The sequence below is a fragment of the Centrocercus urophasianus genome, unplaced genomic scaffold (assembly GCF_019232065.1).
Source record: "Centrocercus urophasianus isolate 14NV4802_14NV808 unplaced genomic scaffold, USGS_Curo_1.0 seq_12, whole genome shotgun sequence".
NCBI classification, from domain to species: domain Eukaryota; kingdom Metazoa; phylum Chordata; class Aves; order Galliformes; family Phasianidae; genus Centrocercus; species Centrocercus urophasianus.
In genome coordinates this window covers 48609982-48624142 of record NW_024884364.1, presented here as the reverse complement: position 1 = coordinate 48624142, position 14161 = coordinate 48609982, and the positions used below count along the sequence as shown (strand labels likewise).

The window sequence follows — 14161 nt, the reverse complement described above, 5'->3', positions numbered from 1 at the left end:
ATGTAAATTCCTAATGTAGTGTAAAGTTCATAGTTTGATCAGAGTACGTATTGAAGCTTTTGACTTTTTGAAAAGGTTCAAATACTTGTTGAAAAAAATGTATCAGACTGATTTCCTTCTTATGCTATTTTCCATTAAGCAGGAGGCTTATTTTTTCTGCCCTTTTAAAATTCGGGTATATAAACTCTACTTGAGGAATTAAGTGCAAAACTACATAGTTCACCCTGGATCCCAGAGTTGTGCCAGTACAGAATAACACACATACATCTCCTAGGTCACTGGGATGTGAATGAGTCTTTTGCTGCTTTTTTACAACACCCAGATTTTCTCAGCTCCACTCAGAAATCGGGTAGCAAGTTCACAGCTCCAAAATGACTGGAATTCCTCTCCTTCAGGCATGCAATAGAAGTTTCTGTTGTGATTCTCACAATGGAGAAAACTATATATCATCTTCTGAATTTGACAGAGATTGGATTAGTGATGTTAATGAATGTAATGAGCCACATTTTTATTTAGGAAAGTATTATCTCAAACAAGAAGAAGTATATATGTCTAAAAATATCATTTGCTTCAGATATATCAAGGAAACAATATCTCAAGGAAATTCGAGTTTTTTCCTTGACTTCAACTCCCAGTACCTCAGAACATTTAAGACAAAAGTCTGCTCCTACCACTGCTTTCCAAAGAGGGATATATTTTTTGTTCTTGTAATTAAGCCTGTTTTCAAGCCTGACTCACCCTCTCCCTCTATCTTCCTGTTGCACAGAGAATGCAAGACAGCGTCAAGATGGGGTGGTGAGCAACTCCATTGTGTATTTCACTGAAGATCCTCCAGAACTGCCACCCAATAGTCCCCATCCTCTGAAGCTGCGGCGTATTCTCAACCTGAGCCCTTTCACTGTCACTGACCACACGCCAATGGAGACTGTGGTAGATATCTTCCGGAAACTTGGACTCCGACAGTGTCTTGTCACTCGCAGTGGGTGAGTAGAAGCTGGATGCTTCAAGAATCTCAGGAGATTTTCATTAGCATTAATAAAAACACTCCTTTTCCCATTTAAAGCCGACTATAGACAATAACTAATTCATCAGCACCTCTTAGACACTCAGATGAATGATTTTATTCTATTCTGTGGATGCAAAAACTAAGAAAAGTTCATCTGGTATCCCTCCAGGGAAGAAAAAATATCAGACTCACAACCAAAATGGCCTTTAGCAGGTGTTCACACCATTCTCTCAAATCCTTTGTGTATTGTCCTTTAGATAGGGTAAAGATAGACAAATACATGGGAAGTTGTTCTGACTCCCACTATAGTTTCATATTCAACAAAGGCAAATCTGGCAAGTAGTATTGTTTGCAAATGATGTGTCTTTTCTCAGACATCCAGCCAGATTAGATGCTTATGAAGAAATGAAAGTTCATGAAAACTACTGAAGAAGCATGAGCAAACATGAAATTAGAAGAATAAAAAGCTGTACAGTGTGCACTAAAAATAACATCCCATGGATCCAGTGGGGTTTCAGTTACTGTAGGAGCACTGTTCAGCACATGATCGGGTGATAAGAAGAAACTTTATGGCAAGATTGCAAAAAGAGAACTATCAATTTCAAATGTGGAAGATTAAAATCGAATCTTCTGCAAAAACATTTCCTGTTATTTAAATATATGGCATATAATCTGTCAACGCATTGTGCTCAACAATAAAAATATGAGGACCATTAATTAGGTCTTGATTTGAGGCACTCAGATTTGGAAATTTTGATCTCGATTTCTAGGACTTTCATCAGACTAAATGTGGAATAATTCTATCAATGACAGTTTCAAAATTCAGTGCCTCATTGCCTTCAAGGATTGAAAATAAAAACCCTGGAACATTGAGTGTTAGGAAATTTTTTACACTTGGGGTCAGATACTCAATAGGCCTCGTATTTCTTACAGTTCATTAAGGTCACATAAATGAGAAATTATCAAGCAAATTTAAAGTCATTATGATGTCATACAGTGAGAATTTCATAAAGTCCATACTTTAGTATAGTTTATGTACTATAAACTCCATGTATGTCCTACATAGGTCACTGGTGTCTTGGTTTTGTGCTGCTGATGCAAGGAAATACATTACTTTGTCATATGAAGCGCCAGTCATTGTAGCTCCTCACTGAATCATGCTTTCCAACAAAAGGAGATATTTTAGTTAACAATCACAGTTGAGGTAGCAAAAATACATGAAGTATGAATGTTTTTTTATAAAAGATAATCATTGGAAAATGGAGAGTATGGACAGCTTTATATGGAAGCACTAACAAAATGTCTCTGCAGCTGAATAGGAAAACATGGATGATATATGAGATGATCGTTGACCTTTCCTTTCCTTTTCTTCTCTAGGAGGCTGCTGGGTATCATAACTAAAAAGGATGTATTACGACATATGGCTCAAATGGCAAACCAGGACCCTGAATCCATCATGTTCAACTAGAATGTTAAAGGAATAAGAAAGTAATCCCAAAGGAATCCTTTCTAGATTAACACAGAGGTGTTCAATGTTTCTTTTTATTTCAAAGGAAAATGTAATGTGAATGAGGAATGGTCTAATAGGTCTCTGACAGAGGGCACGCATGCAGGATGGCACTTATTTAATGAGGAAGGCAGTTTAGAAGCTCTGAGCAGCTGCAGACATCAAGCTGTGTTTTCTTAATGAGTTTCCTAACAGCTCAATTGGTGCACTGGTGGGTGTAAGTGATGTGGTGCTGAGAGACAAAGAGCCAGGAGCACCAGAGGGATGCATCAACATTCACAGGAACTCAGGAGGCAGGTGTGAAGACTAGCAGACACTGTTTTTGTATAAACTGTTAACAAAGATTTGTGTTCCAAACTAGAGAGTGTGTACGAGCAACGTCAGTTGTTTTTATTACTGAAACCACGGCTATTTATTTGCTATTGATTAATACCATTTTCATGAGGAAAAAAGAAAGTCATATTTTAAAGTCCAACATTTTGTCACCTTCACTTATTTTTGTAAAAGTTAAGAAATTCAGGACTGAAATTAAGAGCAAGAGCACATTTCAATTCACTTTAAAATATAGTGGCTGCTGCTCCTCTCTTTAGTCCTTTGAATTTTACAATTTATATATCTATACAGTTTATAAGTATACAGTTCAATATTTCTGTCAATCAGCTTTTCTTTATTAATGTGAAAACGTGACTTATTTCTAAGAAGCATGAAGAAAAACTTCTTTACTGTGAGGGTGATGGAGCACTGGCACAGCTTGCTCAGAAAGGCTGTGAAGTCTCCTTTCTTTGAAGATATTCAAAACCCACCTTGGATGTGATCTTGTGCAATGTGCTTGAGCAGGGGGATTGGAATAGGTGATCTTTAGAGGTCCCTCCCAACCTCAACCATTGTGTGTGCGTGATTTCCTATTTCTCTATGCAATTTTGGGTACAGATACTGTAATACTTAGTATTATGTGGTTTGCTGTGACAGTAGAAAAAAGCATGAAAGCAAGCGAAGGAATTTTAAAAGACACAAAAGGGAGAATGGTATCCAACTCTAATCAGTGCTGGTGACAAGAGATTGAATACTTCACCTGTCACTTCTTGCGTAAAGGGAAACTGTCATTTTTCACAGAAATTGGAAATTCTGCATTGATTCCTGATTCTCCTCTTAGTTCCTTTCCTTCACTGGCTTTTCTTGACGCTTGTCTGCACCTGCCAAGAGATTGCTTTAGTTAATTTAACAACCACAGACATTTATTCTGTAGCATATTTGTTCTTTATGCTGCATCTGCCAGTCATGGGACTGCAGAATCCCTCCCCACTGCATTGTGGAAGGGATTAGGGATCAAATGGACTGAGGATGCAGCCAACAATAGAAAGGCTTTAATTGTTTATGTGTTCGTAGCAAGAAAACATGATTTAACACCCCCACATAGGGACATCCAAGCCACTCAGGTAAAAATGTTACATTTTCTTAAACCTTTGCTCTAGTCCTGTATGAGATACATGGGGTCAACATTTTCTGTGTTAACACACTAGCACTTTAGTCATTACTGATTTCAGTAATAGACAACCAAATTCTACTCTCAGTTACACCTAATCCATGCTGCCCAGCGTTTGGTTTGTAAGCTTGAAGATAATGAGTGGATGGTTATTTAGATGCTCTGAATCTCCATCAGGAGGGCCTTCTGACTGCCCAAATCTCTGAACAAACCATTGATTTAGGCAGCTAAAACCTCTACTATTTTTGCTTAAAATTATACAGATAACAGAAGCTCGAGTCTACTGCACCCAAAAGGTTTTCAAGGACAGAGATGAAAAAATTATGCCAGAAGAACCAGACAAAAGCCATACTATTGAGCCAACTTGAAGGCATGATCATTGTGTCCCTGAATTGAGACAACTAGCCAGGTGCACCCTAAGTTAGATGCCCAAAATTACAAATTCCTACTGTTATCTACAGAGACCCTGCTTCCTTCTGGCAGGTGTGCTACTGCATTCAGATAAAGTAAAGTATGGCTCAAATTGTTTAAGAGAAAGAAAGGGATAGTTTTAATTTGCCAAGTACAGCATTTAACAATAGTGTTTGCAACAGACTGACATAAATACACGTAGCTCTGACCAAATCCCATAAATAGTGAAGTGTGCATTCTTTTTGTTAACTGAACATCTGCAGCATGATGTATTATTAAAGGCATATTGTTAAACGTAAACCATGGGACTGAGTAACCCTTCTGAAAATAGGAAATGCAACATAGTGTTGCTGTTTCTTTTGTTTTGCTACGAAGCAATCATCAATGAAACTCATAAAAAAGCAACCAAGTTAACCACAAATCTCATGAAAATTGGATTGCATCATCTGTAGAGGGATTTTAAAATTCATTTTAAAAATCAGTGATTTCCCCAAACTAAACCCAAGAGTAAGGTTCTGCTCCAAATTACTAGAATCTAAATAGACTAACTTCTGGGGGCAACTTTTTTCTGCAATTAAAACTGAAAGACTGGGTTTTACTTTTCACTTTTATGGCTCCTAACATTAACATATGCTTGATGAACACTTTCTCCATCTCCTTTTATGTTTATATGGGAAGTAAGTATGCAGACTCTCCCCACTTGAACACTGCTAAATACCTCTTTTGCTCATAAGACAAGAGAAATAAGTTCACTTATTTGCTATTTGAAACCAAACTCTCTGCTTCACATATGTCAAGGAAAAAAAGGAGGTCTTAAAGACTTCCGTGTTATCCAAGCAGATTTCAATCCATGCTCCATTAGCATTTATTCCACAGCAGAGCTAACTCTGAAGAGCATTCACTAGCAAGTATTTACTAAGAACGAGGATACATCAATGCTGAAAAAAAATTGTTTCTTGAAAGAAAGATTCTGAGTCAGGTAAGATTAAACTGGTCACGAATACAAACTCATTTAGGTATAGATAACCCAAGCCTATCTGTTTAAACTCAGCCCATGGCTATGTACAGGCCAATTCTCAATGATACCCACAGGCCTGATCCACTAAAATGAACAGCCCTGTGATGTTTTCTCAGCTCATCTTACTGGGCTGTAGATGAGTAGCCTTAAGAACAAGATCCATAAAACCATCATGATGGTTTGTAAGAAACAGCAACAGAAAGAACTGTGGCTTTGACTCTACGACCACCACTCAAACAGAAGACAGGGAAATGGGGTTCAGAAACAGCATAGCAATAGCTAACTTCAGCTGCTTGGTATTATCAAGGCTGAGTTAAGGCTAGAAAGGCAAGAAGACTTTGAAACAGGAGAGGCTTTGCTCATCAGAAAACTTCCAGAGGTGGTATTTGGCTGTACCTCCTGTTGAATTTCCTCCATGATACAGTTTTCATTGCTCATATAACCTGAGTGGCTGAATGATGAACATTCCTAATAGAAATTAATTACATGGTTTTCTCAAGAAGGAAAGAAAGAAAGGAAGAAAGAAATAAAAAAACCCCAGTTCTAATGTAATAATCTTAGGTAATCCCCCATAACAAACCCACTATTATTCACCGTTTTCCATCTGTTTTCTCAAATGTGTCTCAGAAGTCACTGTAGACTCCAAGAGGTACAGACCTCAGCCTTAAGTGTTTGAATTGATACAATTCAAAATAATAGTCACATAGCCTGATGAATCTGAAACTTACACATATTAGTGCACAGCGCTTTGTTTGTGCAGCTTGTGAAATCCTCACGTTCAAACAGTTGGACTTTGATAATGTCAAACTAAACAAGAGAGCAAAAACCTTTGAATGATGCAAATTCAGTGTTGTACCTTTGTTTTGCATGAACTGCGTTCAGTTATATTCAGCTTCTGATGTGTACGTGAAGCAACCTGTACCAGAAGGTTCACTACTAAAATGCAGGACGTGGATGGCTTTGGCCATATCCTTTGGCTGTCACAGTGACACTAATTATTTAATTCTTATGCTTTGATGAAGCGGAAAAAGAATGTTTAAGAATTACAGAGGACACATTGATTCCGTGCTGGAATGACAATACAGTTATGAATATTGTTTCGTTGTTGTATTTTTTTTTCTTTCATTATGGTAGAAAACAGCATATATGTTGCACCTTATCAAAAACAATGTTTGGAATCTATTTTTTAAATAAAACTGATGACTTACAGAACTGGGAATGTTGCTTGAATGCATTAATAATTGGAGAATTGTACATCTTAATGGCTCTGTACAATTTTGATGTTTTTCTTTCCCACCTGTAAAAATAAGTCTGATGAATAATATAGGATATCTACTTCAGTTTTGGGTTGCCTAGAATGAAGTTGGGAGTTAGGAAGCCCATATTTATTAGCATGAAACCTCCCTTAAAACTTAGTCAGAGGAAAACTTTTGTGTAGTAGCAAAGAGTACAAGATTTATCCAATTAACGTACTAACAAATAGACACATGCAAGCACACAGAAAGGCACTATGGCTTCACGTAAATGAGACAATCATAAATAGTTTATCCCAAAAAGCATTCAAGATTTCAAGACATGCTCCATGGAACAAATTTGCTAAGACTGACATTTCACCAATATCCTCATTTAAGATAAATTACTTACTTTAGAAGCTGTGCTGGATTAGCAGGGCCCACAGCTTGTTCCATGGATTGCTGTAGCCCTAACATAGCCCAAGAAGCCCACACCAAAAAGCTGGGAGGCAACAGGCTTGCAGCAACTTAAACAAGCAGTAATAGTTCCTTTAGTCTGTAGTTGGTCATGAGGGACTGAGCTTTAGAGCTGCCTGTCATCACTTCTGATGGCAGAGCCAGGAAATGGAAGAGAAAATGTTGAGAGGAAGGCAGTGCTGCCCTGTTACAGCTATGCACCACACATCATGGCCTAGGTGCTCATTTTCACTAAACCAAATGGCCTATTGCCATCCATGTGCCTTTTTGCTCCTTCTTGAGCCCCCTCCTCCCTATTTATTTGCTGCAAGAAGCATTATTCCCCATGCTGTCCTGCTCCTCTGCTCCAGCTGCAAATGCAATCTTGCTTCCACTTCCTCCCCACTGTGGTAGCTCAGCCCTCCAGACACTATCTTACAGACTGCAGCCCACACAAAGATGTTGCACCTGTCATGGATGCACACAGGATTCTGTACCGATCCCTGATGGAGGATGTGGAAAATCTGGTAGTGTTATTCACAGTGGTATCCTGCACTGAGTTTTCTGATTGGTTTTCGGCTTGATATCATAGTGCAATACCAAAATGATGAGCTTTCCAGAGAAATATTTGCTGTATTTGTACGGCTCCATCTACACATATTCACTGTCTCAAGCAGTGAATGGTAAATCTACAAAGAATGCAAATGGGCTGGGAAGTGGCTGTGACAACTCTATTCCTGAAGCACCTAGTGGCACTTAGGCAGAATTTGATAAGAGATACAGACCTGTAGCTGCAGATTTAGTCAGCAGCTCTGCATCCCTTCTTTCATCTTGCTTGCATTCTGAGCATAATTAATGTGCTCAGTTTGAGCGTATTACAAGCACAGCTTGAGCACAGTTAATGATTTCGACCCATGCTATCTTCAAAATAATCTTATACAGTCAGGGTCAAAACAGTCTCTGTATTCCTATGGATACAGTGTCACCCAGCTTCTTCAGCTGTGTTTCATTTGAGAATGGATTCTGCAGCCTGAACAAACAGTGCTCAGCTCCCTGCAGACATCTGCAAAGCCCCTGCAGTGCATCTCTGCCTTGCACAGCTCTTGCAGCAATGTCTACTTGGCACTCATTCTGGAGCTGATTAAGTAGCCTTAATGGACCAAGTTTCAGCAATAGGTGCAGGAAAAACATCCACAAACATAGATAAACATGCAAATTACTTAGGAAGCAAGACAGTCAACAATTTTAGCTATGGAAAGTCGCTTTGTTGTCTCAAAGTTACATCCACAATGGTGTCTAACTCTCAAGAGTACCATCCCCTGTCCTACATTTGCAAGTTGCATCACTAAGAAGGAGTAATATGGAAAATAAGGCTAAATCGTAGGTATTTCTATCCACCCATGTTACAGTTTTATACTAAAAGACAATTTTTTTCACCTCTTTGAAGTAAGATCTTTCTTTTAACGGCTGTTAGTGGGAACCGTGACTGCTGTACAGTTTGATGTAGCACGCTTCTAGTCTGGCCCATCAAACACTGAGCATGTTGCCTGTGATAAAGGCAGTAGAAAGGAATGCCTGGGATAACTATGCCATGGGAAAAGACCATTTCAAATAACTAAAGTGACATGGTTTGAGAAAAACACAACACTATCTCTTTTCTTTTAAAGTTTGCCACCAGGTGCCATGGAAAGATATTTTCATGCTATGAAGTGCTAAGATTTATAAACTATGCTGAATTTGACTTTTTTACAAAATTCGTATTTTGTCTGTGACAAATTTTTCTCACCTAACACCCATAATAAATCACCATGAGACACCAAAATCTCTGAATAAATTAGAGGGGATAGCCAGATTCTTTAAGTCTTCCAGCCTGGCTAAAGAAACCCCCAAGCTCTGCTGCACTTCAGAGATGAGAGAGAGGACATAAATTTTATCAAACTTAATCATGGTCCTAGTCAGCACTAAGTTCATGAAAACCAAAGTACAAGAGGTGCCATCTCCAGACCTTACCTTTTTCACAGAAGACTCAGGATTGGAGATTCTTGTGTTCTGGAAGGGCTGGAATGTAGTTAGCATATTAGGTGAATGTGCTGATTCCCATCATACTGGCCCTTCTGGGCATTGAGTGGCAACTGACCTTCTTAGGTCACTCACTTCTATGCCATATCTTCTTCTTAATATATCTGTATATATGGACTTCTAAACAGTTGGTTCAGGTTTAGATTCCTGAAAGTACTTCTCTGGTACTGAATACCCAAATGGTCAAATGACTGAAAAAAATTCTAGCAAATTAAGCCCAAGAACAAAACGTCTAACTTCCGCTTGTTAATGACCAGAATTATTTAAACTTTGTCTATGCTATCACTGTTTGAAATCAATTGTCATTTCAATTATTGCAGTAATTCATGATTTTTAATCTCCACCCTGCTTTTAATCACCTATTTTGTCTTTATATTATATGTACGTATTCAAGTGGTACTACGATCTGAAGTACAACAGAAGTATATACCGTTTGGCTGAAGGTTTCTATGTCACAGACATTCAACATTTAATCTGAATTATGTTTTGGCCACATCTCAACTTTTAAGGAGTGCTCCCACAAAGTACTAGTCACAGAAGTGCAAGGAATAAGTCATAATCTGTGCTGTACCTCTCCTTTCCAAGACGGGGAGAACACACGGGAAATCATTCCCATTCTCTCTGCCAAGTTGGTTTTGGGCTACAGAAATCCCTGTACTTTCAACAGATACAGCAACTCGAGTTTAGTAAAGCTCAACATGCCAGACTGCTGTCTTCCAGATACAAAGGCACCATTCCAAGTGCAACAGTTCTTTCTCTCTAAGGATAAATAGGTATGGAAGGTAACACTCTTATCTTCCTCCTTTTTTTCTTACTTCCCTGATCTGCTCTGGATGCTGCTGCCTTTCCCCTCCTTCAGTCTCAAGTTACAGCCCACTCCATCTTTCTGCTGCTGCAGCTTTTTAAATTTTATTATTACTGTTATCATTTTAGAAAATAGAAAAGCCCAAGCCCTAAACAAATCAACATATTTGCTATATTTGTTCTTTCTGTTGAAGTGGAGCTGCTGCCCAGCCAGAACACAAACTGGCAAGGAGGACAGTCATTAACTGAGCACTATTCCAGTTGCTAGCATTATTTATATCCAAAAAATAAACATTCAGTGCTAGTGAAGTGTAAAAGACAACCTGTCAAGGGACCAGGACTGATTTACCCAGCTGATGGCCTGGTATCTACTGACCACAGCACCAGATTCCTTGTCAAGTTCCAGTTCTATGCAGGGAGAGGGGGAATTATTTCTCACATGAAGATCCCTTTTTCTCAGATTGTTCCATTCATGATGATATCTTGATTTGAACAATCTCTGCCTTTCTTAAAGAAGCTGTTTCATTCTCAATGAAAATAACAAAGGCTGTAGAGAAAATGCCTTCTTAGCAGCAGATACATTATCTCATTGGATGGAGAAGCAAGAGCAGAACCCAGGCTCCTGCCTGCCAAAGAACTGCCAATACCACTGAGATGTTTGTGTTAGGGAGGTGGGTCTGCGTGCACAGGGAAACAAAGGAACTGTGAGTGAAGGCTGGTGTAAGTGCCAAAACCAAATGTTGTGAGATCTGGCTGGACATTCAGCCCAGAATGAGACCTGTGCAGAGGTGAGGTTTTCTGTACGTCCATCCTCCATGTTTCTAATGGGAAGCTCCCCACTGAGATCAACTTCTGTTGTTTCTGTTGTGGGTGCACAGATTTACATAAGACATAATATAGGAAGCATGAGGTTGCCATGTCAGCCTGCTAACAGTATTTTCTTCACTGTAAAAACTGGCAGCACCTGTGACAGAAACAGCAGGAGTGAGAGGCAAGACTAAAATTCCCTGCTAGGGCAAGGGGGAATGCTGCCTGCTGCCTGATGGCCAGCCTCTAAAAGAGCAAGGAATCTCTCTTTTGGATCACACAACACGGCTCCAACTTCTTCCACCCTATCCCTAATGCCTCCAGCCCGTATGCTCCTTCGGCAGCATGTGTATGCACTCACGCACTTGGCTCCTGCCACAAAGCAGTCCTACCAAAGCCTGATTGCACCATTTCCCTCCCTCACACTGCTGGCACACTAGTCCCATGTGCACATCGCCAGAATCTTGTCTTGACCCAATGCAACTTTCGGCAGAAATCAGAGCAGCAGCATGGTCACCTCCTTCCAAACACAGCCAGGCCTGATGCTGGCCACCTCCTCCTATCTCCAGTGTCCTGGTGCTTTAGAGCTCTGGGAACAGAGGACTCCTGGCTGAAATGCCTCTCCCTTGGACTGAACTCAGAAGGTCTCCCCAGCCATTTCAATCTGTTCTGCTCTTTGAGGGACTGCATTGCCCTCTGCACAGCTACAACAGGAATCACATTTAGCTTATTTTCCTACATATGCATAGAAGCTGCCGGGAAACCAAACCCATAGTTTCAACTACCACAGCCCCACATGTACCCTGTCACAGAATCATAAAACGGTTTGTGTTGGAAAGGACCTTTAAGACCACCTCGTTCCAACTCCTGCTATAGGCAGGGACACCTCCCACTAGACCAGGTTGCTCAAAGCCCCATCCAGCCTGGCCTTGAATGCTTCCAGGGAGGTGCATCCATAACTTCACTGAGCAACCTGTTCCAGTGTCACACCATCCTCACTGTAAAAATTTTCTTCCTGATATCTAGTCTAAATCTTTTTTCTTCCAGTTTAAAATGATTTACTCTTGCTATCAGCCCTTATATAATGTTCCTCCCCAGCACCACAACAACCCCACAGTCCTCTTCACATCTAGATTTCCTACGAGATCAAAGAGATGACCTTACCTACTGTAAGGGCACTCAAGTACCTGAGGATTCGAGAGAGGCCAACGTCCTCTCCCTGTGGTGCACTCCTGGCTGGTGAAAGACATTTTGGGCACTCCAAAAAACGCTCTTCGAATCCTCTGCTGCGGAGCTGGTCCCCTGCAGAGCGTTTGGGAAGTCAGTGAGCCTCGCAGGGTATCTTGATTAACGATTGCCGAGCACGGGTTTCAGTTGATGGGGCGGCCGCAGGCAGCGGAGGCCCGCCAGGCGGCACTCACGGCCTCGGTTTGGGCGCGCTGCATCAGGCTCGCGCTGACAAAGGCCGTGTGGCTGATGTTGACTTCTGGCTCCCTTAGCACAAGCTGTGCTGTTGTCCGCTCTCGATACGCGATTGCTCTCATGAATTTTCCTAGGTGTGCCAATTAAGAGCTAGTACATACATAAGTATAGTTTTTATCCTGATGCACTGAGATCTCCAGAGGGAAAGGGGAGAGGAAAGCAAACAAGCGAGCAATCTTTCCTTTGTTTGCATGATTTGGCAGGGCTCAGGCATGCCTGTCTGCCTTGGTTTCTTAAACCACGTATCACATCTGTAAAAACACAGTGGCAAAAGGAGGAAAAAATAATCTGCACTGCTTTCCTGGTGGTTTCTGCGAGGCTTTCATGTAACCAATACATTTTCATCAATTATGCATTTAGGTCACAGGAAGAGCTGGAAGAAGGAATTCCTTTGCCATTTCAAAGTTGCTGTCAGGAAGAAAATATAGCTGAGCTGATGGAGCTAGATGAAATGCAGTTTTGTACTTCTGATCTTTTTTCTCCTCACCTTTTTTTTTTTTCTTTTTTAAACCATAATTTCTATTTACATAAACATTTTCCATGGCACAGCAAGATCAGAGGCCCCCAGAGCATGGAAGTCTCCTATATTGTAACAGCAGTTCTAAAACATATGTAAATGCTACTAGGGAATTGAATAAAAGGCCTTCCCTGCAAAGCATCTCATCAATTCTGGAAAACAGCATAGACTCCTTCATAGACAGCATTTCCACATGTAACCCCTAGGCTTCCATGTAATTTACAACCCCAAGTTGGGTGCTTAAATACCCTCTTAAAAGTAAAATGAGAATTAAATGCTAAGGAATAGGTTTCACTGCAGCCAGCACACAGAAGAAGCAAAAGTCAATATGAGGTACTGAGAAACACCACAGAAGTTCTTAAAATATTTTCCCTTCCCTATATTAGTTCTTACAGGAGCCCCGTGTCCCTTCAGACCATATGCCTGAGCTAATTCTTACAGTAAAGATTACTTGTGCACTCTCTTCATGTTAAGAGTCTGAGAACTTGTGAAAATGCTTCTGGTGCTGCTGCCCGAATCTCACAAACACTTCAAGCACTGAGCAGGAAGCAGTCTATGAGGGCTCAGTGCATTTTGTTTATTTCCCTCCAGCAAAACCTACATGGGCGAGGGAGCAGGGGAAGAGAGAGAATACTGCAGATCTCAAGAGAAGGAAGCTGTGCATTCCGACCCCTTACTCCAACTTTGTGTGTTTTACTTACTTTTTTTTGTAAATGTAAAGCCTGTTACCAGGCTTGGGAGCAAGGACAGAGCTGTAGTCTCCCATCTCTGATGTCAAAGTAATTAGACTAGAGAATCATGTTTCCCTTTGTGTACTGCCAAAATCATGCATTCCTGTGGGCCAGCTTCAACAGAGAAGGCAAAGAGAGCTTTATTCTCTGCTCTTTCCTATCCCAAAGGTCAGGGTTGTACCTTAAGATTCTGCGGCTGCTGCTGGCATTGCTGGGCTGAGGAGGGTCTTTCAGCTAGCTGCTGCTCTTCTGAGGCATCGCTTCTTCTTTGGGTTACGTACCTAAGCATAAGTAGTTTGTAAAATTCAGCAATTGGATCACCAGCTCAGGCTGGGAAGAAGTGTGATGGCTTATCAATCCCTAAAGGTCCCTCCTAGCCAAGCTAACCTGCTGGTACTCAGTTTTCCCACGTGCTCCAGCACATCTTTAAAAAGCTTAAGGGGTCACGGTAACACAAAATACACTTATTTAGAGATCTCATGCTGTCTCTGAATAAAAAGTTTTGTTGTTGTTTTCTTTGTCTTTTTTTTTTTTTCTTCAATAAGGGTAAGAAAGCACTGGAAAAGGAAAAGGTTACCCAGAGAAATAGTGGGTGCCCTGTTCTTAGACACATTTAGGGTTAGCTGGA

At 40.5% G+C, this 14161-nt stretch overlaps 1 protein-coding gene across 1 annotated transcript in view; it reads left to right on the top strand.

Annotated features, from left to right (window-relative positions):
• The window catches only part of CLCN4 (chloride voltage-gated channel 4), a 37554-nt gene extending 30917 nt beyond the window's left edge, over positions 1–6637 (top strand). The window contains exons 11-12 of the mRNA XM_042811003.1: positions 767–983; positions 2384–6637. Of these exons, the coding sequence (XP_042666937.1) occupies positions 767–983; positions 2384–2474 (308 nt within the window). The 3' untranslated portion in view covers positions 2475–6637. The remainder of the gene's footprint in view (positions 1–766; positions 984–2383) is intronic.
• Positions 6638–14161: the final 7524 nt, after the last annotated feature.